General features: G+C 52.1%; 10 protein-coding genes across 10 annotated transcripts; 3 read left to right on the forward strand and 7 right to left on the reverse strand.

Moving 5' to 3' along the window:
- Nucleotides 1-478: 478 nt before the first annotated feature.
- On the reverse strand, nucleotides 479-5,324 carry XPO1 (Exportin-1). Its single transcript, XM_003835169.2, has 8 exons — nucleotides 4,752-5,324; nucleotides 4,657-4,686; nucleotides 4,529-4,601; nucleotides 2,669-4,473; nucleotides 2,403-2,616; nucleotides 2,123-2,352; nucleotides 1,487-2,040; nucleotides 479-1,439 (listed from the first exon to the last, which is right to left on the reverse strand). The coding sequence occupies exons 1-8, from the start codon at nucleotides 4,815-4,817 to the stop codon at nucleotides 1,202-1,204; spliced, it is 3,210 nt and encodes a 1,069-aa protein (XP_003835217.1). The 5' UTR covers nucleotides 4,818-5,324; the 3' UTR covers nucleotides 479-1,201.
- A 655-nt stretch (nucleotides 5,325-5,979) lies between these two features.
- IAQ61_000072 (uncharacterized protein) lies at nucleotides 5,980-6,165 on the reverse strand (the record flags this gene model as incomplete). Its single annotated transcript, XM_066094519.1, has 1 exon — nucleotides 5,980-6,165. One exon carries the CDS (start codon nucleotides 6,163-6,165, stop codon nucleotides 5,980-5,982), a length of 186 nt encoding a protein of 61 aa, XP_065955372.1.
- A 129-nt stretch (nucleotides 6,166-6,294) lies between these two features.
- SEC23 (GTPase-activating protein S23) lies at nucleotides 6,295-8,882 on the forward strand (the record flags this gene model as incomplete). Its single annotated transcript, XM_066094520.1, has 6 exons — nucleotides 6,295-6,390; nucleotides 6,444-6,462; nucleotides 6,512-6,623; nucleotides 6,680-6,974; nucleotides 7,024-8,234; nucleotides 8,285-8,882. 6 exons carry the CDS (start codon nucleotides 6,295-6,297, stop codon nucleotides 8,880-8,882), a joined length of 2,331 nt encoding a protein of 776 aa, XP_065955373.1.
- A 143-nt stretch (nucleotides 8,883-9,025) lies between these two features.
- Nucleotides 9,026-9,522, forward strand: IAQ61_000074 (uncharacterized protein; the record flags this gene model as incomplete). The annotated part of the gene is made up of 4 exons (XM_066094521.1): nucleotides 9,026-9,051; nucleotides 9,203-9,232; nucleotides 9,284-9,306; nucleotides 9,389-9,522. The coding sequence occupies 4 exons, from the start codon at nucleotides 9,026-9,028 to the stop codon at nucleotides 9,520-9,522; spliced, it is 213 nt and encodes a 70-aa protein (XP_065955374.1).
- Nucleotides 9,523-10,087: 565 nt separating this feature from the next.
- IAQ61_000075 (uncharacterized protein) lies at nucleotides 10,088-10,336 on the reverse strand (the record flags this gene model as incomplete). Its single annotated transcript, XM_066094522.1, has 1 exon — nucleotides 10,088-10,336. One exon carries the CDS (start codon nucleotides 10,334-10,336, stop codon nucleotides 10,088-10,090), a length of 249 nt encoding a protein of 82 aa, XP_065955375.1.
- Nucleotides 10,337-13,678: 3,342 nt separating this feature from the next.
- On the reverse strand, nucleotides 13,679-15,311 carry IAQ61_000076 (uncharacterized protein; the record flags this gene model as incomplete). Its single annotated transcript, XM_066094523.1, has 2 exons — nucleotides 13,679-14,916; nucleotides 14,972-15,311. 2 exons carry the CDS (start codon nucleotides 15,309-15,311, stop codon nucleotides 13,679-13,681), a joined length of 1,578 nt encoding a protein of 525 aa, XP_065955376.1.
- Nucleotides 15,312-16,224: 913 nt separating this feature from the next.
- IAQ61_000077 (uncharacterized protein) lies at nucleotides 16,225-17,135 on the reverse strand (the record flags this gene model as incomplete). Its single annotated transcript, XM_066094524.1, has 3 exons — nucleotides 16,225-16,405; nucleotides 16,592-16,709; nucleotides 16,790-17,135. 3 exons carry the CDS (start codon nucleotides 17,133-17,135, stop codon nucleotides 16,225-16,227), a joined length of 645 nt encoding a protein of 214 aa, XP_065955377.1.
- A 1,741-nt stretch (nucleotides 17,136-18,876) lies between these two features.
- On the reverse strand, nucleotides 18,877-21,592 carry IAQ61_000078 (uncharacterized protein). Its single transcript, XM_003835177.2, has 7 exons — nucleotides 21,216-21,592; nucleotides 20,563-21,166; nucleotides 20,369-20,505; nucleotides 20,172-20,305; nucleotides 20,043-20,103; nucleotides 19,820-19,968; nucleotides 18,877-19,640 (listed from the first exon to the last, which is right to left on the reverse strand). Exons 1-7 carry the CDS (start codon nucleotides 21,310-21,312, stop codon nucleotides 19,254-19,256), a joined length of 1,569 nt encoding a protein of 522 aa, XP_003835225.2. The 5' UTR covers nucleotides 21,313-21,592; the 3' UTR covers nucleotides 18,877-19,253.
- A 67-nt stretch (nucleotides 21,593-21,659) lies between these two features.
- IAQ61_000079 (uncharacterized protein) lies at nucleotides 21,660-22,879 on the reverse strand. Its single transcript, XM_066094525.1, has 2 exons — nucleotides 22,320-22,879; nucleotides 21,660-22,271 (listed from the first exon to the last, which is right to left on the reverse strand). The coding sequence occupies exons 1-2, from the start codon at nucleotides 22,781-22,783 to the stop codon at nucleotides 21,908-21,910; spliced, it is 828 nt and encodes a 275-aa protein (XP_065955378.1). The 5' UTR covers nucleotides 22,784-22,879; the 3' UTR covers nucleotides 21,660-21,907.
- Nucleotides 22,880-23,435: 556 nt separating this feature from the next.
- Nucleotides 23,436-25,216, forward strand: IAQ61_000080 (uncharacterized protein). Its single transcript, XM_003835178.2, has 2 exons — nucleotides 23,436-23,798; nucleotides 23,863-25,216. Exons 1-2 carry the CDS (start codon nucleotides 23,729-23,731, stop codon nucleotides 24,150-24,152), a joined length of 360 nt encoding a protein of 119 aa, XP_003835226.1. The 5' UTR covers nucleotides 23,436-23,728; the 3' UTR covers nucleotides 24,153-25,216.
- The last annotated feature ends 42 nt before the right edge of the window (nucleotides 25,217-25,258 follow it).

The raw sequence follows: 25,258 nt of genomic DNA on the forward strand, positions 1-25,258 counted from the left end.
TGGCGCTGAAGTCGTTAGATCGGCAACAGGGGGGTGTGGGTGGATAAGGAGGAGGAGGAGGAGGAGGAGGAGGGGGGCAGGGGTGGACGACGGGGAAATGGGCCAACGTCGCAAGTGGGCTGGCTGGCTGGCTATGTTCACGGTAGGGTACAGTAGTAGTAGAGTACGGTATGGTAATGCTCCAAAGATGAGGAGGGGAGGGGGCCTTGCCCGGAACGCCCTCGCCCTCGCCCTCGCCCTTCCCAATCGAAGAATTCGCTGCTGTCGTGGGAGGCGAGACTAGGTGGTTTCCGGCACGGCAGCCGCGAACGTTATGCCAGACTAGGCAGCTTAGCCGCACCACCACCAGAGCCATGGAGCCATGGACATTGGACAGAGTACGTACAGTACATACTAGGTATCTACTTCACCACTACCCAAAAAGAAAAGAAAAGAAAAGGAAGAAAAAAAGCAGGGCACACAGTCAAGTGGCCACCACTAATGCTTGGCGTAGCTTGCTTGTACTGGACTTTAGATCGCGCAGAAGCTGTGGCCCCAAGTGGGGGTGCATGGGCTGTGAAGGATCATGACGGCAACAAAAGGCAGAACTTCTTCTGGCCAAATCGCCGTCATGCTGAACAAGCATGCACTCACTAGAGTTACCACTACCACCACTACCACCACCACAATTCACACCCCCTGCCCCGTGGTGGTAGGGGCACAATCACATGGAACGGCCGGGGGAAGAAAGGTACATGCTGTGTAGAGCTGGTCATGTATATACCTGCTATATATACACACACCACGCCCCTTGCTTTGGCTCGCCATCGAGGCGCTCACAGACTGCCCATCTTTGTGCGTATGCTACTATCCTATACTTTTTTTTACTTCCAGCGCAAGCAAGCTACTCGCCAGGCCAGCGGTGTTGCCAGCGGTGTTTCTACGCATCAAATGAAAATGCTAGACGTCTGTCTATTGGCTCGAGACCACCTCTACAAGATCGGCTCTTGTCGTCGAATGCTAGTACGCAGCGCACATGGCCTACTCCAAGCAAATGCACAACCCCAACAACAGCTCAGCCTCCCTCGCCTGCCCATCATATTCCATAGGCCGCCCACCCGTCCAAATCACCCACACCCTCACTGTTGCTTGCTTGATGCAGCGAGGACCAAGCATCGTACGGCGTGCGTGTCGCAACATTCGTACCCAGTTCGACATCCAGTCACAGCTCGTCATCGTCCATCTCTGACGGCTTCAGCAGTCCACCGACCTTCATCGCTCGTTCTCGTTCTTGCTCTTTGGCCGTCTTGGCCGCCTGCTCACGCTCTTCTGCAAACAACTCGGCGTTGTCGCCTGAAAATTCCTTCAACGAGATGAGGAAGTCTCTGAGAATAACCTTGAATCGGTTGAGATCAGAGTTGGTGGCGAACAGGCCATCGATGAAAGAGGCAATTTGCGCACTAGCAGCAGTCAGTATTGAGGCTTTGGTGCATCCAAGATCACATACGTCTGAAGGTTGGGGAAAGCAGTGGCCAGGAGGTTGCCAACGAAATTGCGCAGGAATTCGCGATTGGACGTTCCTGCTGGCGCCATGTCAGGAGATGTGTAGATCGGGCCCTGCAGCTTGTCTGAGTCGACTAGCCAAAACATCTTCGCGAGCAACATGGACTGCGCCTTGAATCCAGCTTTATGATCGCTATCGGTGACGACGAAGAACACATCTTGAAGAATAGTCGTGAAGAAGGTTTGGAAGAATGTGTTGCAAGTCTGCGGGTCCGTGTCGGCCATATTGGACACGAGTTCGAAGCACATGGACAGACCAGCACTCTCGACTTCCCGGTTATCGTGCTTACTGGCCCACATGCACGAATCGATGACGAACTTGAATGAGCGCGCATCCAGTCGTAGTAGTGCCGGGAAGCAGCGGAGGTTGATCGTTCGTAAGAGCTTGAAGAATTCCACACGGTGTTCGGGATACTCGGAGAAGTCCTTGTTGATCATATCTAGTGTGCACTCGAAAACACTGTCCATGATGTTGATTATCTGGTCTTCCATCATGCTCTGTATGTATGTTAGCCATCGGTCCTGTGAGAGTTGTGCAGGCTCAATCATTATGTTTGGATAACTTGGGTCTCCAACGTACATGTAGCTTGTTGATGATCGTGGTCATGACGTTCAGTACTTCTGCTTCACGGGCATCTGGAACGTTATTCTTGTAGTCGATGAGGACAGCCTCCAATAGCTTTGGAACGATATTGTTGTGAATCATCTCGAGGTCATCAGCCTTCTCAACGTAGGTGTTGATGAGCTTGAGGATTTCCTTCTTAATCGTACGCAGACCGCGCACTTTAGGCATCTTAGTAGCAATGTTTCCTGCACCAGTTAGTCTATTTGATATACCGAAATATTGAAACTTCACATACCATCCCGCTGAACCGCCTCGTCAATAAGCTGTGAGCTCGCACGATACATTGTCAACATGTCGAAGTATATCCGTCCAATTTGGGGGTAGAAGTATGATCCGATCGAGCCACATGCTGCAACATTCGTCTTCATGATGTTGCCCACGATCTTGATGACCTCCGCATCTTGAAGACATGCCGGGTTCTGATTGGCTTGAGCAATGATATTGTCCCACTGTGATAATGTCAGATGGCATTTATGTAAGTACTATACATGAGGAACTTACAGCCGAGTTGGGTAGCGCCATGAGATCATTTATCAGCCGCTCCTGCATTCCCTTTTGCCCCTGAGCACTGATCATGTAACCGCAAGCCTCATAAAAAGTGTGAATTTGTTGAGGCGTGAGGTCAGCGGTGATCTTTCTCAAGTTGCGCACTATTTCGTCGATGAAAGGCTCCGTCTCCCCTGGCTGTAACGCGACGAAATGCCGTCTACACTTGTTCGCAATCTTGATGAAAGTGTCGCATGCCATGTCCTGAACACCCTCGTGGGTTTCATGCATGAACTCGAAGAGCTTATTGACTACAGTCTTCAAAAACTTCCAATGAGCCTTGAGGAATCGAGGATATTGCCCGACAATGTACATGATGTTACTGGCGACAACGGCCTTGTTGTCTTTCCCACGCTTCATCTCGGTCAGACCTAGTAAATCTTTAATCACAGTGACCAAGAAGCGCTTCTCGGTCTCTTCGTTCATAGCACCGGAGATGGATCCAATAGCCCAGCAAAGGGTATTGCAATTCGCCCATGACCACTCAGTTCCGTCAACTTGACGTGCCAGCTTCTCAGACATGATTTGCTCAGTGTCATTGACATCCAAGTGTGTAAGGAAGACCAGACATTCTCGAGTAGACTTGTAGAGTTGAATGGTGTCGCTCTCTTTGACAAATTCGCGCACAATTTCGCCCTCATCGTTCTCCACAATGAGCACTTCCTCGGGCCGGACCATCTTCTCGATCATCACTGTGCGTAGATTCGACAAGATCTCGGTGTATTTGTTCTTTCGCAAAGGATAATTTGCGAGCTCTCGTGCACCGTTGCCGGGAATGTTCATGTTCAAGAGGGGGTTCAGATCCGTAATGGGAAGTGCCTGCATCTCATCATAGAGCTCGGATACGAGCTTTGTCCAATATTCCAAACAGATCTTGAAGATTTCGCGGTCATCGATCTGACTTATTCGAATGAGATAGAAGTGGCCATGGGTCAAGAAGTCCCTGTTCATTAAATTTTCGATGACGTTCAGATGCATGGTGAAAAAGTTGGTAAGGAAGAGTGCGAGATTGAGCACGAATTCCTGATCCCGACTGTTGCTCGAGGAGTATGTGCTCTTCAGATCTAACGACAGGGGGATGATTTTCGAGATGGCGGTCAGAGTCTCTGTGAACATCTGTACGAGCTTATCGTCGTAAGCAGGTTCTGTGTGCAGACCTGCGATCTCAGTGAGACACTTGAGCGTGATGTTGCGGAAGTCCGGCACTTCGAGGAAGCGGCTGCGTAGCGTCTCGATCAAGCTCTGGCCACTGGGCGGGGTCTCGAAGATGTAGCCCAAAGGGATCCAGTTGAGGAAGCGGAGTAGTGTCTCCAGCGTCGCTTTGATGAGGGAAGCTTCGGTCGCGGTCCGCAGCACCTCAGAGCAGAGTTGGTAAATCGAAGTGAACTCATCACACATGCTTTGTTTGAGCTCCTTCCGCTTCGCCGATGTCATCTGTTCCTCCGAGTAGTCAAAGACTTCCTCGGACAGTAATCGGAGGATGACCATGTTGTTCTCGCAAATCCCTAAGCTACTATGGCAAGATGAGATGATCTCGTTGATGAACGTGGGCCAGTGGTGCGGCCACTCCTGCTTGAGGACGGATACGAGTGTGAGGTTCAGTTTGTGTAGTAGGGTGCGATCTGTGCGGCGACTGTCATCGTTGTTGGATAGCTGGATGATAAAATTGACGATGAAGTTTCGGATCCCTTGACACTGGTCGCGGGGAAGCACCTTCCATCTAGTCATGATGACATTGTCAAGTACTTGAAGCCCGAGATCTGTTCCCAAAGTTAGCACCGCCTCTGTCCAGTCTCGGGCCGGGCTGTTGCCTACACTTTGTCTGCGGGTACTGCGCATCGGACAGGATCTTGTCCACTAGAAGCCAGGCATCCGGATTCTCTTTGAACTAAGCAGTTGTCAGCTATCCTACAAGCCGAGTAAACGGACATGTCTTGTCCTACCTGATTCAAAGTAGCCTGAGCTTGTTTTTGCTAATGAAGACTGTGTATTAGCCTGCGTGTACACTAATGCACAAGGCAAATCGGGCTGCACATACAATATCCCCGCGACCCTCATAGAAGGTGCGCACGGTGGCATCGAGCTCTTCAATTGACACAGACATGGCGGGCTGCTGCGCGGCGGGAAGAGCTCCCAATCAGCCTGGAGATGATGGGTGCGTCCCCCCAAAAAGAAAGAAAAGGCTTGGGCACAGCCTGATATCCAAGTCCTTGGTGTACAGGCGCAGTAGCGGCCGTGTCGAGGCGGCGCGCAAAGAAGCGTTGCCTTGCAGAGGGGGGAGAGTGAAGAGGATGGCGGGGCAGCTGAGCGGTGGGGGTGACGATGCGGGCACCGGAGAGAGGGCGAAGAAGGCGTGGTAAGAGGTCGGTCGGCGGCGAGGGTACGGTAGAGCTGCTGGATGGGCTCCGTGCTATGGGCTAAATGGTTCAGGCTGACGTCGTTGTTGGAGGCACAAGAAGTGTATCATCAAAGTCGACCACGCGCCGTGCCGAGACCCAGGTTACGCGCTAAGCTGATATGGACGTATCGCCCGTGTGAACTTTAAAAGTCCACTGTGTATGGGTCTATGGTACTCTGTGTATTATTCCGTTGACATGCAGGCGGGCTTAAGACTTCTATAGTAAGGTTTGCGCAATGCACAAGTCACACTGCCATGATGGATTGCCTGCCATGCGCAGTACGGAACGAGTTTGGTTCTTTGAAGGATGAGCCCTTTGCTACCTATATAGTAGCTATACAGCACATCATCTATCATAAACGCCAGGTTCCACACAAGACACGAGTGAGTGAGGCAAACGCAATGAACTCACTTCGTGGCATCAAGCATTGAGGAGTAGATCCAAAAGCTCGTTCCTGTGCAAGTCAAGCAAAGATTCTTTCATTCCTCTACCAATCACTGCCTCTCCCCCTTCAGAGGTGTCGTCACAACCATGTACAGATTGTGGGTCCAAAGTCCCATTTTTGTGCAGGAAAAAAAAAGTAAAGTTGTCATGAGCGAGTACTACTGTGTAGCATAATCTATGTAACCTCTGCTGATTCCCCATCTATCAGTACACTCGGAACGAGTCAATCCAGATTGGGTGCCCAGCCATGGGTCTGGTCTCCTCTACGCGCAGCGCGAAAACAGGCTCGTCATAGGGAAGACTTGAGGCTGCCGTTAAGTAGTGTTTTGTAGAGCTGGCGGTGTTTAGATGAGGGAAGAGAGGGAGCGAGAAGTTCTGGCAATTTTGTACTCCATCCAGCGCTCGGGCTCACGGATGGGCTTGCTAAGTCCGAGTCGGGATTAGCGTCTGGTTTGTTCCAAGGTGGCCTCCATGATATCCCTCCCGCGCATTGGACGCAGACTCCCAAAGCTGTACAAGCGTTAGCAGCAACAACTCTGTGTCTTCGTTGTTAGCCTCTGCGCGAAGGCCTTCCATTCCAGCGGCCACGTCGCCCTCCATCTCCGACATCTTTTGGCCGCGACATCTGTCCTCGCACACTCGTCCCTACCACTATCCACACCGCCCCGCCAACTGAAGCTGTGGCAGCCCTCGGTCCCACCACCAACCCTCCCACGCCTACTCGACGTCAAATCCACCATGGCCGACTTCGAGGCATTGAAGGATCAATGGAGCGAGATCGAGGACAGAGATGGCATCCGCCTCAGCTGGAACACGTTTCCTAGCTCACGCATGGTAAGAGGCCTGGGGCTCTTGTTGCCATTGTCGAATGTTAACATGTGATGCAGGAAGCGTCGCGCCTTGTTGGTAAGCGCATCGGGCAGAACTCTTCTCATAGCATGGTTGACCATTCCAGTACCCATTGGCGCCCTGTATACACCCTTGAAGGAGAAGACGGATACTCCTCTACTTCAGTATGCGCCTGTTGCTTGTCGGCCGCCCTGCAAGGCTGTCCTCAATCCTTTCTGGTACGTTACAAAGTCAACCCATTGCTCCTCTTGCATGCTTGCTAAAAAGAGTACAGCCAGGTTGATATGCGCGCCCGCGTGTGGATATGTCCCTTTTGTCTCCAGCGCAACAACCTGCCACCGCACTACAAGGACATCTCAGCAGAACAGATACCCCCGGAACTGCACCCTAACAGCACCACCATCGAATACCGACTGCCCCAGCCAGTTCAGACCCCACCCATCTTCATCTTTGTTGTAGATACCTGCCAGGAGGAGGACAGCTTGAAGGCGCTTAAGGACTCCATCATCATGAGCCTGAGCCTGCTCCCACAGTATGCGTTGGTTGGTCTGGTCACATTTGGCACTATGGTATGTGCTTTGGATCGAGATACATGGCTACGTCTTCTAATGAATCTAGACGCAAGTCCACGAGCTTGGCTACACTGAATGCGCCAAGTCATACGTCTTCCGCGGCAGCAAGGACTACTCCACCAAGCAAGTCCAGGATATGCTTGGCTTGGGACAACTAGGTGCTCGTCCAAATGTTCAGCAGCAGCCTGGACGGCCTCCAGTTGTGCCCCCAGGGGGGGCCGGCGCCCGCTTCATTCTCCCTGTGTCACAATGCGAATTCCAGTTGACCAATGCTCTCGAGCAGCTGCAGAGGGACCCCTGGCCAGTTGCGAATGATAAACGTCCCCTGAGGTGTACTGGTGTTGCATTGAGTGTAGCGGCAGGGCTTCTGGAAGTGCCTCCATTCGTGAACACGGGAGCGCGCATCATGCTGTTCAGCGGTGGTCCAGCCACAGAAGGTCCCGGCATGGTAGTCGGGCCTGAGCTACGAGAGCCCATGCGCTCGCACCATGATATCGATCGCGACAACATTAAATACTACAAGAAGGCTCTGAAATTCTACGAAGGCCTCGCGAAGCGCGTTTCGCACAATGGGCATATTGTTGATATATTCGCCGGATGCCTCGATCAAGTTGGTCTACTCGAGATGAGGGGCCTTGCCAACACAACCGGTGGACATATGATCCTGACCGACAGTTTTACATCGTCCATGTACAAGCAGTCATTCGCACGAGTCTTCAACAAGGATGCTGAGGACAACTTGCTCATGGCTTTTAACGCGAACCTTGAGGTTCTCACGACCAAGGAGCTAAAGGTCACTGGTCTCATCGGCCACGCCGTATCACTTAACAAAAAGTCGGTTTCAGTCGGCGAGACTGAATGTGGTATTGGAAACACATGCGCATGGAAGATGTGCGGTATCGACCCTGAGTCGTCCTACGGTATCTACTTCGAGATCGCCAGCCAGGGTGGGCCAAACCAAATGCAGGCGGGCCCTCAAAAGGCGATGATGCAATTCCTTACATATTACCAACACGCCGCTGGTCAATACCATCTTCGAGTTACCACCGTCGCTCGGAACCTGAGTGGGCCATCAGGCGACCCTGCTATCGCCCAATCGTTCGATCAAGAAGCTGCTGCTGTGCTCATGTCAAGAATAGCAGTCTTCAAGGCCGAGGTTGATGATGGTCCAGACGTTCTGCGATGGGTCGATCGAATGCTTATCCGTCTGTGCTCTCGCTTTGCAGAATATAGGAAAGATGATCCGTCATCATTCAGGCAGGTTATATGTGATTATCTTACTGAACGTATAACTAACATTACTCCAGACTCGAGAAGAACTTCACACTGTACCCACAGTTCATGTTCCATCTTCGACGATCGCAGTTCCTACAAGTCTTCAATAATTCACCAGATGAAACTGCATTCTATCGACATGTACTCAACCATGAGGACGTGAGCAATTCTCTCATTATGATTCAGCCAACACTCGACAGCTACGGCTTCGATCACGAGGGCGGGCAACCTGTTCTACTAGATTCGAGCTCCATTCAGCCCGAGACCGTCCTACTCCTCGATACGTTCTTCCACATTCTCATCTTCCATGGAGAAACTATGGCTGAATGGCGAAAGGCTGGTTACCAAGAGCAGGAGGGGTACGAAAACTTCCGAGCGCTCCTGGAAGCCCCAAAGGAGGACGCCAAGGAACTCATTCAGGACCGCTTCCCACTGCCGCGTTTCATTGTGTGCGATGCTGGTGGTTCACAGGCACGTTTCTTGCTTTCCAAGCTCAACCCTTCGACAACGCACACTACAGGCAGCTATGGTGGTGTAGCTCAGACCGCGCAGACTATCTTTACCGATGACGTCAGTCTGCAAACGTTCATGGACCACTTGATGAAACTGGCTGTTTCAGGCACTAGCTAGAGGTTCGGTCAGACGAAGAAAGATTGAAACAACATGGATGGCGGAGAATACGACTAGCATTTCAACCATCAATTGATCGTCGTTTGAGCTGGGTAGATTTTGCCGTTGTAGTTGGACTCACTTGGGTTGTGGAGCTCTAAGCGATGCTAGCAATACATGATAATATCCAGTATGTATCTTCACTCATCGTCGACATATTGACGTAAATTTTCATATGCATCTCTTTCCCGCCAGATGATAGCTGTTCCATAAAAACTGCGTAGCACAATTGACATATAGCTACTATGGTCGGTCGGTTCCTTACATAATAGTATATCCAGGAAGCCCTTGAACCATGACTTCCCTGTCTGGTACGCACGCCAATAACTTACAATTTCGGATACTCTGAGAAGAGTGTGAAGTGGACATGGACATGAAGAAGCTGGTATGTAAACGGTCTCCGCGGTGACATCTTCCCATGATACCACGGCCATACTAGGAGAGATCCTGATGGAACGACTGCCAAGAGAACAGTGGGCGATATTTCATGTTCACGGCAATTCAAAGTTCAAGCGGTGAGCGTCAGGTGAAGGACGATGTCGCAGAGAGGTGGGGTGGGCATAGCGAGACGTCATTGCAGGAAGCATCAAGGTATCAATAGTAGTACATGAGCATACCATACTATTTCGTTACACAGTACAGTCGACCAACTTCCCTCTGCATGGCCAGCTCATCATTCCAAGGCAGATACACAACCAACCGTATTTAGAAATCACCATCCAAGACCCTGGAAGCCAAGCATCCATGTCATCAGTCAGTCCCAATTCATAAATTCTAAACACACTCCCCGACCCTCCATGCAAGCCACACCGCAAAAAATCCTCCTAATTCCCGAAGCCGCCAGCCAGCCATCATGTGCCACTCAACGTTCAGCAACCTACACGTGAACCGCCTCGATTACCTTCCACCAACCATCATCCGCACAACGCCACATGCAGCCTGGATGATGCGTAACATACAGTACCGTCCATGCACGCCGTCTTCCGGTGGAGCCACCACCACTATCCGCCATCCCCACTCTCTCCGTCCATGCCCTCGACGTCTAGATCGCTCGAATAGAAGAAAGGCGGGCACAGCTCGCTTACCCACTCTTACATATCAACAAGTTTCATATACGTGACACGACACACCTAGGTTCTCCGGTTTCCCATCTCCCCCGCTTTTCGTCAAGAGCGAAGCGAGGTGGAAGTAATGAGACGGCGGTTCTGCGGGTGTAGGCGAGGGAGGGTTGACCTGCAGATTTTGGTAACCGTGTTCCTGGTCCCCGGAGTCTTGATCCTGGTTGTGGTGGTGGGGTTTGGAGGCTGGGGCGCGAGGATGGCGGGACACGGAAGGTGGCTTTGGACTGCTTGTAATCGCGGGTCGAGAAGGGCCGTGAGCTTTGGAGGAGGAGCGCGTACGTACGGGTCGGTCATAATCATTCATATAGTTACATGTCTGTGAAGATATCAAGGCATTTTATTTAGACAAGTTTTTATTATTGAATACAAGTAAACATTTCATAATCTGTACAAGTGTGAATAGCCTTGGTACGAAAAAACTCTTGCGTCTGGCATGTAATACTGATAAATCATTGGCGATAAGGAGCTGACAGACTAGAGCTCTACAGAGCTTAGCGCCTATTTGAAGCAGCCTGAGAGGGTGAATGTTCAATTAGAGAAAAGGCCGCAAGTGATGCGAGTGGCTCATCATATTTACAGGTCCACATAGGCAATGAAATACAATAAGCGTCAAGGCACTATGGAAACTATATACCATAGATGGATCCTACTCGGTGTCTTTTGATGGTCGTCGGACCGATCGGCCGGGAAACCTACTCCTTTCCTCTGTGAATCATTGGCCTGTACATACCATCGTACGTGTATACTCCTCATACTGTCATAGTTTCGCTACATACTATGTTGACCAGGCTTACTTACTATTTTGATGGCCAAACCCATCGGTCAGGTCCTGCGTACATAGTATATGGTACGTGAACACGCCAATTTCGACGCTACCGTAACTGCGTATACTTATTAATACTAGCCCGAGATTTCTGTCATGGCTCTCTCGGCCAATCCATATCAAAGCTTGGGCGAGTATCTACTAGTATATTTGTATAGACATAAACATGCCACTCTCCTGTCCAGACCGGAAAAGTACAAATTAGGTATTCGCAACTCTTCTACACACTCAACCCCACTGTTCTTACCAGCTATCAGCATGAAGCTTATTCTTATTACTGCCGTGTTAGCATAGGCCCTGGCAGTAGCAGCTGGCGGTGGACAAGCATGGTGTACAAGCCATGGAGTGGGTATGCCCGTCTTTCATAGTTGTCAAGTATGTATTGATCCCGTAACGAGCCTTTTAAAGCACTAATAGAAGTAGGGACGTGACGAACGAGATGTTTTCTGTGTATGTTAAGTCAGGCATGGAAACTTATTAAAGTAAAATTCTAACACCTGGCCTGGCATAGTGTGAGCGGAGACAACTGAAGGGGCTAGACGTCTCTCGAGGAGAATGTGAATTGATCTACAATGCCAATGGGGGCACAGAGATAGACATTGCCTGCCCGACCGGGGGAGAAGGTGTAAGTACTCATCTGACTAGTCTCCTGCGCTGTTACAATTATGTACTATCCTACGTAGCTTATCCACTACGTAAGAGCTTCCCCCCCCCCCCCCTTCACCCTAATTCAGTAGAACTAAAGTCTGGGCAGTGCAAGAAATCATGAGAAGTGGGCAATTAGGTACAGGATTGGGTGTATGCGGCATCGGCGCGTTGAGGATGTGGTGATGGAGGGGAGAGGAGAGAGATGTATGGTCGGATTCGAAGCACAGAAGTAGATTCGACATGTTCTCGTCTACAAATATCATGTGCCTAGAGAACGAACACAGCCTTCTCCGGAAGTCATATCTGGGCAGTACTGCAGTGGACCGAAACACCGCCGAATGAATGAGACACCCTAATGAGAGTCATATACGTAGGCTTCGCTGCACAGTTTGGTCAGGACGTGAGATTCGCGGTAGTGACGGCAATCGTGGCAGAGAATCGGTAGAGATGGAAAGTATAACAAGACGGTGGTGCAGGGCTCAACTTGGAACAACAAGCAGCTGACCTGCAAGGTCTTCCGAAATCTGGCGATAGAGCTTGTCAACACATAGATGGCCTGGCGCTGAGGAAAGCCTCGCTGCATTCCGATGATCTGTGGGGCTCGATCTCCGACCCGTACCGGTAGCGGCAATCGGAGGTGTGTACCCATCTTTTACCCCAATTCCTACAAGACTGCACACACAATGATGTCTAGGCTCACAAGTGAACTTTGACCACCATGAGGGTAACAGGTCTGCAAAGTCGAAATAAGCGGATACTCCGTGCATATGAAGCTTTTCTCTTTGCACTATTCCCTATATTAGGCACTCGCTTACAGAAGTTCCTTTTGTAGAGTACCGGTATCACCCATTTCCTCCTTGACTCGCACATGAAAGCACAATGACATCTGGCATGCAATCACTTTGCCCGTACATACTCGTTGCACAGCAAGCCCATCCTTGCGCCATACATAGCACAAAAATATCCCCCGGCCAGCACTGCCCTATTGCAAGCCTAATGTCGTACGACTGCGGAGGCGGCGCCAGCCACCACTATAGGAAGAGGCATGGGGTCAACGGACGACGATGATGTTTGCGCCCGGGGTTTTGGAAACGGGATGAGACATGGGCACTCTTCTGGAAGCGGCGACATCTCGACTTGTCGCTGAGTTTGAAACAATCAATGTGGGAACGGCACGGCAATAAGGGCGACGAGGAGGCTGGGCAAAAAGCGGGCAAGGTGTCATGCAAGAGTCTGGACGGATGGAGGGGTTAGGAGCGTACAGATGGTGCACAGCACTGTGTAGCTTCTGTAGCGACCAAGTGCAGCATGAGATGAAGCGATGGCACATCAACACTGAGCAGGCCACGACCCGTTTTTTGCAGGTCACGAAGTCTTCTTTAGCACAAGCATTGGAGAGAGACAGAGAGAGAGTCAAAGTATTGGATGTGAATGTTTTCATTGATTCATTGGATCAAGTTCAGATGGGCATCTGGAAAAGCTGTGCTGCCCTTGCAGACGCCCTCATCAGTGTCACACACAATGGCGAGCCCAGCCGTCCCACCTGCCACTGATCAGGTCCCATGGCCGGTCCCATGGCCACTCCCATGTTCATCCAATAGAGATTAACGATATTGTATTGAAACACACTCTAACAAGCTCAACGTTTCCTTCTTCCAAGGGTCAAATGACCCACGACTGCGCTTGCCCTCTCGAGTCCCAGACAAGGACGAGTAGGTATAGCCGCCGAGCAGAGCGCAATGTCCTGGCCACTTCAATAGTGAGCATGCGCAACGGATTAAATGAAAATGTGGCTGAATGGCCAATGCTGTGCTGACCGTGTCCTCATGATGCTCTCGCTTTTAGTTACCCGCCATGATTTCTAAACCCAATAGAAAAGCCCCGGTTGAGGAACCGGTAGCAACAATGCCGCTCCGTGATGTGATGAACAGGAAAGCCTCTCTAGTTTTCGTTATGCGACAAAGGAAATTCGTGATTGTTGAAGAACGTGAGGTATAAGTCGTGGCTCGAATAAACGAGCGGAACGCTGCCATACAGTCGTACACCAGAAACCGCCCTGAGCGCCATGAAGCCATGTAATGGTACATTTGGGGAGCAATGAATATTAATCGCACGCGAATATTGACAGGGAAAAAAACCGTGAAAGGGGTCACGACACCCAGGGTCTAATGGCCTCGAACGCCAGCCGAAGACCGGCCCAAGAAGGTACCAGGGAAGCGCAAGTCGCTAAGGAACTTGAAAAATGCACGCTTGCGTGACGGTGTCCTAGGTAGTAGTGCTGCAGCTTGTTGCATGGGACCGACAATATCCTCGTCACCAAGCTTAGGGAACTTGCCCGCACCCTTGGGGTCGTTGAGCGTCGGCATCTTGCTGAGGGGTCCAGGTTCGGTGGGTGAGGTCGGCTCCAGGTCTTGGCCGATGGCTACTGCGTGTGACTTAGCCAGCTCATGGTTTTCCTTCCACTTGGCGTCGATTTCGGCCCATTTTTGCTCCGTCAGCAGGTAGTGTTTAGATGTCACACCGTAATGTTCCGCTGTTCGCACTTGGTGCTTCGCATAGTTAAGCCGGGCTTGCGTCCAATCATTCAGTAGCTCTTTGACAGACCCAGCATTGCAGACTTCGGGCACATAGGGTTCTGGCAGTATGGTGAAGTTTGCATGGCCTAATCTGAAAGCCCAAGTATCGCTCTGATCTGGAAGCATCATTGGCGGTATGTCTGTGGCTGTCGAATAGCCATTCCGTGTTGCCTTGAATGACGCGATTGAGGGTTTGGATGATAGCGGCGGAGTGGGGAACGCGCTCTGCGGCGGTGTGCCCACGGGTGTCCAGGCTGCTGATTGCGTCGCGTCTGCAACAGATGGCGATTGCAGGGGCGAAGATGTGGGTAGATCATCGTTGCGACCCTCATTGCGGCAATTGACCAGGAGGGGAGGCAGGAGGGGAGTGGTAGCATATCGCTCGCGCTCAATCTCTTCCACATCGATCTCAATGGCATTGGCCTTTGCAATGTCAATGGCCATTGGCGTTGGCACCTCGTCATCCACCTGTTCACGGCTTGCCAGAGGGGAAACCGGTGTTGGCGATGCGTACTCTTCTGTAAGATCTACCGTGGAGGCGTGGTGAATGGAGCCAGCCAGTGATGAGGAACGCGTGGATGGAACCCTCGAGGGAGTGGCACTGCGAGCGACCTTGCTCAGAGTGGAGCTACGATCGCGGACTTTGCGCGACAAGGAGGGAAAACGCCTGCCCAGCTTACCGGCAATGCTATGTGCAGAGGCTTCCAACGACCTATGCCGCTTGGCAAGGTGCAGTTCCGAGTCGCACGTGGTGAAGTACTCGTCCTGGGGGTCATAGGCCTTTAGGATGCGGCAATCTTGCGCATGTCCATAGGCATCAACATCGCCTGAAGTCTCTATAAGTACATGTCGATTTCGAAGTCAAAAGTCAGGACTACTTACATGAACAGAGATAAGGGTCCCCGTTGTCATAGTCGTAGTCGCGCTCGATTGGCTCCTCTGTAAGCTTGGGGAGCTTCCCCGATGCATTTGGCTGCTCAATGGGCTCGAAGGTTGGTGGGCTCGACGACAAGGACGAGACGGAGCTGGGGAAGCGAAAGTGACCTCGCGAAGAGTACATGCTTGGCGTGGGAGGCGTGGAGCACTCCGAGGCCGAGTAGAAGCCAGAGTCGGCATTGGAGTAGATGGACGAAGTTGGCTCGTCTGACATGTTGAGAGAGCCTTTGGAGGACTTGCGAGCAGCTACGAGCTTGGGCAAGACGAGTGGTTTAAGATCGTGCATGCTGATGTGGATGGTGGTGACGTGAAGTTTGGCGAAGGGTGCTGGGATCCCATTCCCAGTTAAAGAACACCAAGTGCGCGCGCCGTGGGGCCAGCGAGGCGGCAGGTGGGCAGGACCAATTTGGAAGCAGAGGAGGCGGTCGCGAAATGTTTTGTTTGGAGAGGGCGGGGGTGGGTAGCCTGCGAGGGTGCCACGAAGCCGACCACGTAGGTTCTTTTTTGGCCTGTTTATCCAGCGAAGGGGCTTTGGTTGCAAAAGTCAGCGCCCGTCGGCTGGCGGCCACACTCGATTGGGGACAGCACGTGAGCGGTGACGGGGGGGGTGGTGGAGCCCTTCTCTTCAGAGGCAGCGTGGTTGGAAAGACGAGGCGGTGGCACTAGCGAGCGACAACGCAGCAAATGCTGGTGATGGCAGGTTTGGCAGGTTTGGCAGATGGCGCAGATTGGGCAGGCTGGCGGGCTGGCGGATATTGGCAGTAAGACTGAGGATGACTGACGTGGGCGGTCGAGAGAATGGGAAATGGGATCGGTGACAGTCGGTGGAAGTCGATGGGGGAGGGGGAGGGAGAGGGGAAGGGGAGCGGATGGGTGGGGAGGGGGGGGGAGAGGTGGACCATTTGTGAGTCCACACTATTGTACTCTACAGTAGGTATGAGAGTCTGTGTGTGTGTGTGTGTGTGTGTGTGTGTGTCTGTGTGTCTGTTGTGGGTGTGGGTGTGGGTGTGTCTGCGTGTGTCTGTGTGTGTCTGTGGGCACTTGCAATGCACTGGGCAGCCGCCCCTCGGGAAGGCGCACGGCGCCTGCTTCCTTGGAACCAGAACCAGAACCAGACCAAGACCAGGTGCCCACCCTCCCAGCTTCTCTCTTCCATCGCGTTAGGATGGCTACTACGCCAAGCGCTTCCTTCACTGTCACTACATATCCACAATAAGGTCCTGTCCTCTAGTAGAACCCAGGGCCCCCTTGATGCCGGCTAGAGAGCAACGGGTATAGAGTATACTGACTGGCATGCCTCGCTGGGTGGCGGCAGCTTGACTGACCTCCCCGGTTTCAAACGACTTCCTACTACCACCACCACTACCACCACCGCCTTGCCTGCATCGGTACACAACCACCGTGACACCCAGACACACATGAGAGCGCTGCCACCAACACTACTACTACTACTACTACTACTACTACTACTACTACTACTACTACTACTACTACTACTACTACTACTACCACCACCACCATCACCATCACGACACCACCGACTTCCCCCCCCCCAAGCCAGCATACCGAGGCCGCAGCAGCACGGCAGCGCGCAGGCCAGATTCTGCCAGATTCTTCACTGCAACGCACCAGGCTTGGAAGAGGCCGAATTTTCTTGTCCAGCCAACAGCAGAGATAGGTTGTACTGTATAGTATGTACATTGTAATATCCTAAGCAAAAGGCCGATGATGGTGGTGGTGGTGTGGAGAAAGCTCTCTATGTACTGTACACAGCATCCCTGGCTGGCTCCACCCCGTCCAGAGCAAAAAAAAAAAGGGTTGAGCAAGCCATGCAGGAACGTTCAGTCTTGCTCAGAGCCCAAACCCCCCGGTCCACTTGGCCATACTGCAACGACTTTGCATGCATAGATAGCATAGGTAGATGGTGTACTCTACAGCGCATGTAGTAGAGCCTTCTGCTCCCTCTGTCGACTTGAGCTGCCAACAATCTATTTGGCATTGCGCCGTCTTGTCGTGCTACCAGCAAGGTGGTTCTGAAGGGCTGTCTACCATTCAAACTCCATGCAAGTGTCACCGTGGCGGCGAATGGACGGATGATGGGGCAGTGCATGCAGAAGCCTGGCCTGCTTCGAACACCCTACCCTCATACCCCTCTAGAGTACCGGTACCACCAGCGCTCGTGCCCCGGAGGCGCCATTGTCTTGCCCTTTGCTGTGTCGGAGCGATGACATCGACGAGCATCTAGTGGGAAACCGGCACCTAGAAGCGATGGCGTTCTTCCACCGTTGTCCCGTCCCAACCTCCCCTGCCCGCCGATTGGCTGGAATAGTTGGAAAGGACGGGACATGGGGACGAGGAACAACAACAGTAGCAAGAGAAGAAGAAGGAGGAGGAGGGCGACGAGGAACACGCATGCAGTCGCCGTCATAAATTCCCCATCTCTACCAAAATGCCCATCCCACCCATCCATCCACCCCACTGTCTGCGCTTCATCACCACTTGGTTTTCATTCGACTCAGCCCTGGGCCAAAATAGGACACGACATGGTGCCTGACGGAAGGCGCTCGAGGAGGTTGGGACAGACAACCCTTCAGCCCACTGACGGAAACTAAAAGTTTCCAGACGAATCGGGTAGCCGACAGAAAACATGGCAATAGAGTACTATACTCCAAGCTGGTCTCAAACCCTAGCGCTTGTTTGTGTGCCACTGCTGCAGCGGGCTTTTGTTTTGCTTAGGTCCTTGAAGTAAGTACTATGGGTAGGTAGGCAGCCACATAGAGTGTGTGCCATCTCACTCTCCCACAAACCCGCTCTCACACACGGGTTCCTGCATTCTCTTTCTTTTCTTCTTCTTTTTGCCACAGGTCCTTGTCAGCCTCTAGGGCGGGCGGTTGGTGGCCGACTGGGCTGGGCCAGTTGTTCATCGTGATTGACAGTAGATGGGTCAGGAACGCCTCTGACGAAGAAGGGCAGCGCAGAAATTCTTTTGCCAAGCGAACTTACCCTGTTTGGGCGCGCTAGTCGGCCATGTAGACTCTGGTGCCCGGGCTCTCGGAATCGCAGGATGAAAGGATGAACAGCCGCGGCGGGCTTGGTGAGGGGCTCCGATCATGACGATAGGCGCGCTACAGCGTTTCCCTTCGGTCCAGTCCCAATTCGGTAGTCAGCCCGGCACATCCAGCCCGACTTCTGAGCTGAAGAAGAAAGTCTCTCTCCGTCACTGGCGAGACGCCATGTGCCGCACACATGTACGGCAACGGCAACTTGCCCATATGCAGAGCGGGCGGGAGAACACCGCTTGCTCCCAACGCCTTCCACGTGCATCAGGATCAGGAACAGCCGGTGAACCATTCCATGGGCTAAAGGTGATCATCTTGACATATAGGTAGGTAGCCAGTCAGGTAGCCAGAGTTTACTATGTCACCTGTACAATGTGCATCTACATACCGATCCCTCTGTCATGCACGGGCTCAAGACCATCCATGCATGCATGCACTTACCCAGACGGTGAATCGCTGCCAACAGCCAACCTGAACAGATTTCGCTTCAGCCCATGTCACAACGTGTGTACAAACATTCCGAACAGCCGGCCGACAGAGCGTCACGTCTGGCGGTCGAGACCGCCCACCCTGCAACGTTCTGACCTAGTCTTGCTGATCCTTTTTGGAGCGATTTGTTTTTCTTTGGGACGGTGGCTGCTGGCTGCTGCAACAAGTGCGATGGATCAAGTACCGCGGCTTTTCGCAGTCCCGTCGACAGCGAATCAACGTCCATTTCACGGCCCGAGCACATTCATGCCGACAAATGCAAATCTTCTCTCCTCGGCACACTGACTCTACAACAACGCGGTCAGAACACATAGCATGTGCATACTGTGTACGATCGGTCAAATGATTCTCGTCTTCGATAGGTGTATACATCTCTCTCTCTTCAATAGGTGCATTATATATACATGTGTGTGTATGCAGTTGATTGATGTTGCTGCACCTCCCTGTGTATCTTGCACCAGACCAGATGGGATAGGCTTGCTATGGACACGGCAGCTTTACTTTTGTAAAACTCGCTAGATGCAACGGCAAAGTCAACGACAAGCATTCGGGTAAGCGAGCTTATGGAATCTTGCTGGCTCACGATCGGTTGTAGTGGCGAATAGGGCAACACTTGGGCTAGAACTGTGAGCATGTGCTCGGCGGCAGTCTCTCGATAATTCATACAGCGTTGCGGCCAATCAAAGCCTCTCGGACCGTCTGACCTCGACCCATATCTGGTTCATTGTGGATAAGCGTCGTAATCGATAATGCTTTTGCACAGCGACTGTCCAGTGTCCAGTGTCCCGTCCGACGCGGCCTTTTGCCGAATGATGAATCATATCCAATATTGGCTCCATAGTTTCTTCTGCTCGTCTGAGCCGTGGAACTACGTTTCGGTCAGCATGTATCACCAAAAACCTACTCCAGAGGCTGCATCTCGTAGCCAGCCACAATTGCATAATACGTGCCTCAAATGCAGTCGTGATGATATCTGCAAAGCCTTCCGACCTCGTAGGCTCGCGATACCTTGACGCGAAGCCAGAAAATGCAGCTTGCGGCAGCATCTTGCGCTTCTCTGGATTTGTCTGAGAGTATCTGTTAGCATCGGACGTCTTCCGTCTCGCCGTCGCCAGTACGTATCCCCGCTTCTCTACTGCACGTTACTGCCCCATTGGGCTGGTGCAACGGTAATTCCCAGCAGATGTAAGCGAGGCCGACTCGGTGCAATAACAACGTGGAACATTTGAATGTTGGGAAAGCTTACTTCTTGACCAATATTCGATGCGCGGAATGCGTCATTGTGCTGGCACACTTGGACAGGTGCAGTGAAAAGAACACAACGAATAGGAATCTTCAACTTCCGCGCTAGGTTTATCCAGATTGCTCTGGTCTCTGGATCCGCATTCGTATTGTCTGGCAACATTAGCCTACTAACCCCTTGCTCAAGATCCACACCCAAGTTAGCATGGAGTTCCAAGCATGCTTACCGACAACTACACTGGTACCTTGTTCAAGGAGCGTAGTAGCTGCTCTGACACACTTCTCGCGCTGTTTCATAAGGTTACCCACATGCACTGCGAAGGTCACACATGTACAGGCAACGTATTCTAACTTACAGTCTTGAGTATGTCTTGGTTCACTCGTCCGTAGTTGAGCGGCTGCAGATGCTTCCAATAGAACGACGACTTGCCAGCCCCTGGACTGCCGCAAAACAGAACGACTTCAGGACTCTCTGTCTTGCTGAATATCACTACGACTCGAATCAGAGATGCAAGGTCTGAACAGTACGCCCTGCAGCTTGGATAACACATACATGCACTCGTCGGTTTCTCGGCTCGCTCCTTGAGATATTCCACGGGATCGAAGCTTCTCACGAAAGGCCGTCGGTCCTCATGCAGGAAAAACTCTTCCGGGGTATAAAATGATAAGCCGACATTGGCTGCAAAATCTCTAAATGCCATTAGCACGGCTGTACCTGCTCATGCATACCGTTATAGCTAGACAAACCTGTCAACACATGAGTGGTCCTTGCTAACCCCTCCAGCCACAGCTTCACGACCGCCCGCGTCTCCGACAAAGACCGAGTGCTCCAGGTCAAGAGAGTCTGCGCTGTCAAGATCGAATTCTTCGACGATCTCTTGCCATATCCCGGTTCTAGGCTTGCGATATTGGTCTCGGCTGGTTGCAGCGTACAATGTGATTGGTAGATCGAGCTGCTTGAACACTGCAGAGACCTTTGCCTTGAATTCGGCTAGACGCTTTTGATCAGATTTGACGGTTTTTGGGTCTGGTCTCAGGCTTATGCCACCCTGGTTGCTGATTATAGCTAGAAGGTAGCCATCTTGGTGTAACTCTTTCAAACGTGCGGGAACACTGCCATGCCACCACTTCCAATCGCTGGCGTCACGCCCAAAGGTCTTACCGGAAGCAGAAGTAATTAATGTTGAGTCCAGATCAAAGCCAGCGATTCTTCGTTTGCTTGCTGAAGCTGCAGATGTTGCTGTCATGGCACCATACCGCCCAATAAGTAGGCTGTCCTTGAGCACTCTCCACAACATTTTCTCGGGCTCCTGCTTGGATAAGGGTGTGAAGAAGTTCGCAATAACTTTATCTGTATTCACGTTAGTGCAAATCTAGTCAGCCTAAGAGACACAATGTACTCGTCGTTGTGGATTGATGCCGTCGCTTTGATGGAGGTGGAGACACCTCCTTGCCGTTTGAACTAGGCCGCTTTCCCAATGTTGGCCTCTCGGCCATTTCCCAATGTCTGTTTTGGTCGAACTTTCTGGTGAAGGTGATGTATTAGTTGAACATGGCTTGATGCTACCGGTCTGCGAAGACATGGATGAGGTTCGCTTGTTGCTGCCACGAAAGTCTGGCAGGCGCGAGGTACTATCTATCGCGCTAGCACGTGCCCAGCACCGGCAACAAAGCGAACCTTTCCCTGTTAGCAGAATACTCAGGGCGATGAACCACAAACAAATCAGAGCTGTGGTAAGTGGACAATTGTGTTCTCATTTTGATGATAGCATCAAATTCAGACGAAATGCTCATTTTCACATGAGGAATTGAGCCACAGCAAGGATGTATTGGTTGACTGGCAGGGAAATCTCGGCCTGTGTAGGAACTGAGTATTGATTATCAGAATCTGGTAACATTGAATTGTATTGTATTGATGATTTCATGACTGATTTCCTGGATATCATTTCCGTCTCGCTTGCTGGTAAGCCACTGAGGCCAGACTGAAGTTGCAGGCCTTTGAACCTGGCTCAGCCCATGACAGATTTGGGAGGGCCGGATTTGATTGCACCCTGATGCACTTTTCTCTTGACATGGACATACAAGGTAACGACTAGCGATTCCGCACCGGAGCAGCTGGCGCTTGTGGAGCCCGGTACTTGACACGAGGATCGAGCGTTAGTCGATCTGGCAGGAACAACTCTACGCAACCCTTCATCTGTGCCTGGAACTTCTTCAACTCATTCACACCGCTCTCTAGCACCGCACTGTTGTTGAAGTCCTGTATGCGCACCTTGGCTTCAACTATGTAGGCACCGCTTGGATCGAGTAGCCGGAGTGCAGCATAGGAGGGCAAAGTGACCTTGGGCGCATCTTGGACATTGCGGACACCAGGCTCGTGCAAGACGCGGTGAAGGTAGATGACCACGTTTCTGTGGACGAAGCGGTGACCCTCGACATAGTACTCGGTGATGAATCTGCACAGGGTCAGATGCAGCTGGAGGGATTCGGTGGAACTCTCTCACTGATTTGGGCCCGAGGCGACCATGTATGCGTGTGGATCGCCAGAGAGCAAGTCAGTGCTGTTGGTGAAGCGTATGGAGACGCCCCGGTCTCCCGTGTCCGGTATGTCTTCAAACAGAGCCGACCATTTGGGCTCCTCACCAGAAGCTATGTCGGCGACGAGATGCTTTCCTTGCTCATGGGGCAGACCGTCTTGAGTACCAAAGTCGTCCTCGGTCAGCTTCTGAACCAGCCTGGTGTAGTATAGGGTTGCAGCGGCCGTCTGCTTGGCTTGCTTGATGCCAACCGCCTGAGAGCCACCGCGACGGAGGTTGGCGCCAGGTTCTTCGGGCTCACGTGTGGGCTTGTAGATGACGCAGCGCTCGATAACGTGACGAGGCTGCATGGCAGCAACGCCGGCGAGGATCTTCAGGACCTGATCATGGCGGTCGACCGGCACCTGTCCATACAACAGCAGCTCATGCATGGAGGAAGAAATCCAAAACCTAGATTGGAGACGTTGGATGGGTGGAGCCGCACTCGGAGAACCACAACAATATCGATATGCAATATCCGCCAGTCAGCGGGGGGAGGGGAGGGGGAAGATGCGTCGTGGGGATTGGCTCGATAAGACAGCCAGGGGAGGGGGCGAGGCGGGCGTCGGCTCTCGTGGGGGGGGGGGGGGAGGCATTCAGTGTGTGCATGTTGTAGAGTAGCTATCATTGGCCAATGGGTTTGCTGGTGCCAGCATACTAGTTGTCTCGGCTAGTTTGAGGATCACGTTACTTGTCTTGTGCTATGAAAATAGCCAGGATGTAGCAGTGGCAAATCACATGATACTCAAACTACGCGAGCGCATGAGTTAACCATGGTCAAGAGCAAAAAGTATACTACTCTACTCTAGGACCGAATTCACAGTATGCAAATGTTTTGCTGCACTCCCCAGTTTCGTCTGTGTCAAAGAGGAAGAGGAAGCTTATCAATATAGCATAGTCATGGGCCGCCGGACTGTGTATGTATATATATATATATATATATATGTGTGTGTGTGTGTGTGTGTGTGTGTGTGTGTGTGCGGGTGGTGTACTCTAGCTAAGAGTGGCTTCTGGGCTCATTCGATGGTCGGCCCACCCCGCCTCACCACACCACCCAGCCGTAGGTTGTGCGTGTGTGGTCGCGCGCGTGGGGGAGAATTCGGGCAAGCGGTACCCCTACCTACCTACTGGATCGCCTCGGCCTGCACCGCGAATTATTTATCCTCCATCATCATCATCATCATCATCATCATCACCTACTACTTACCCACCTACCCACCCGTCTACCTGACGCCTCCAACACCATAGCTCTTGTCTGCACCGCATTACCCCTACACTAAACTACCACCATCTCGCTCCATTCTCCGTGACTACCAAATTTCCCCCTCACATCGACAATGAATGCAACCAAGATGCTCGCCCGCCAGCCCATGATCCGCTTCTTGGGCAAGCGCACCCCGCCCACCAGTATGCGACCCGATCACGGCCACGTTGCCTAGCCATCAATTTGCTAATGCCACCATGTGTTCAGAGATCGACCACACTCCTCATCCCCATCCGGCCTCTCCCACCCACGAGCTCCCTTCGTCTTTCGCATCCTACCGACAGAGGGCACAGCAGCACGGTCCGCTGAACACAGTCAACAGCACTGCCGTTGGCGGTCTCATTGGCGGCAAGGCTGGCAGGTCGCTCGGTCCCGTCGAGGCAGGAAACGGCGTGTACTTTGACCGCTCCGAGCTCCCCGAGCGCTTTCAAAGGCTGTCCTGGTCGCAGGCTGAGATAGAGGCCATCGAGTCTGGTGGCGCCAGTCTCTTCGCCTGATCGGCCATGCATGTGACAGAGCGACAGCGATACATTTTGGACACGTGCTGGCCAGGACCACTGCAGATATGCCTACGTAGGGAACGGATGAATGGACGATAAGAGTCTGTATGAGTTGTCACGAAGGATATGGGCTGGGCTTCTAAAAGGCGAAGAGAACAGGTGTTACTCTCGTCATGTACACCGCAAGGCCGGTATCGAACACGGAGAAGTAGAGGAAGAGGGCATGGTGGTTGGGATTGAGCATGGGAGTTAAGCTTCACAAACATGGCTTGCGATTGTAATTATGTTTATTACAGACCCAACATGAAATACGACGAACACTACACATCCCATGCACGGAGAGGTCAACGGCATAGCGTCAGGCGCGCGCACATATGATATACTTTGTTCAGTTGACGGTGGCTTGGACGTGCTGAAGCGCACATGCATGCTACTTCGCCAGTCAAGTGATCACATGAGAAAAGATCGGTCGCAGGTCGGGTGAAATAGCTTACGGGTGTACGAGTAGTGACAACAAGTCACATGCATCCCAACGATGTCTACGTGCACCCTACCGGTAACCCCTACTTACACAGTAGACAAGTTACAGTTATTGGACTCACCTTTGAAATCATGCTCAGGCAAGCGCGTTATCGCCCGGCAAAGTCTCGGCCCTATCGGCATGCCACAATTCTCGGCCAAACTTCCTCACATGCTCGTGATGCTCATCCGGATCGTCCCTTCTCCCCCACCATCCACCAGTCCACTCAACAGTCCACACGTCTCCTCGTTTCCCACCCAACGGCACAAAAAGGCTAACAAGTGAAATAACAAATTGGAATTGGAAGGACGCAGTGTGACGTACTCGACATGGAAAGGGGAGGTTGAGAGCTGTCGATTGTAGTCTCTTCCGGCGGTTAAAGATGGCTGGATGTGGAGCACGCAGTCTAGGAAGACCTTTTTTGGCTGAGCTCAACAACGGTATGAGTGGGTGAAGTACCTTTTTGTATGTACGCCATGTAGTGGGCTGATACCACAGTCAGGCGAGGGATTTTGGTGCTGCGGTTGTAGATGCATGGACTTGCGATTTCGACTACGCATGCTCTGAAATTTCCCATTGGCAA

Source organism: Plenodomus lingam (genome assembly GCF_022343315.1).
Source record: "Plenodomus lingam strain CAN1 chromosome Unknown contig_1, whole genome shotgun sequence".
Taxonomy (NCBI): Eukaryota; Fungi; Ascomycota; class Dothideomycetes; order Pleosporales; family Leptosphaeriaceae; genus Plenodomus; species Plenodomus lingam.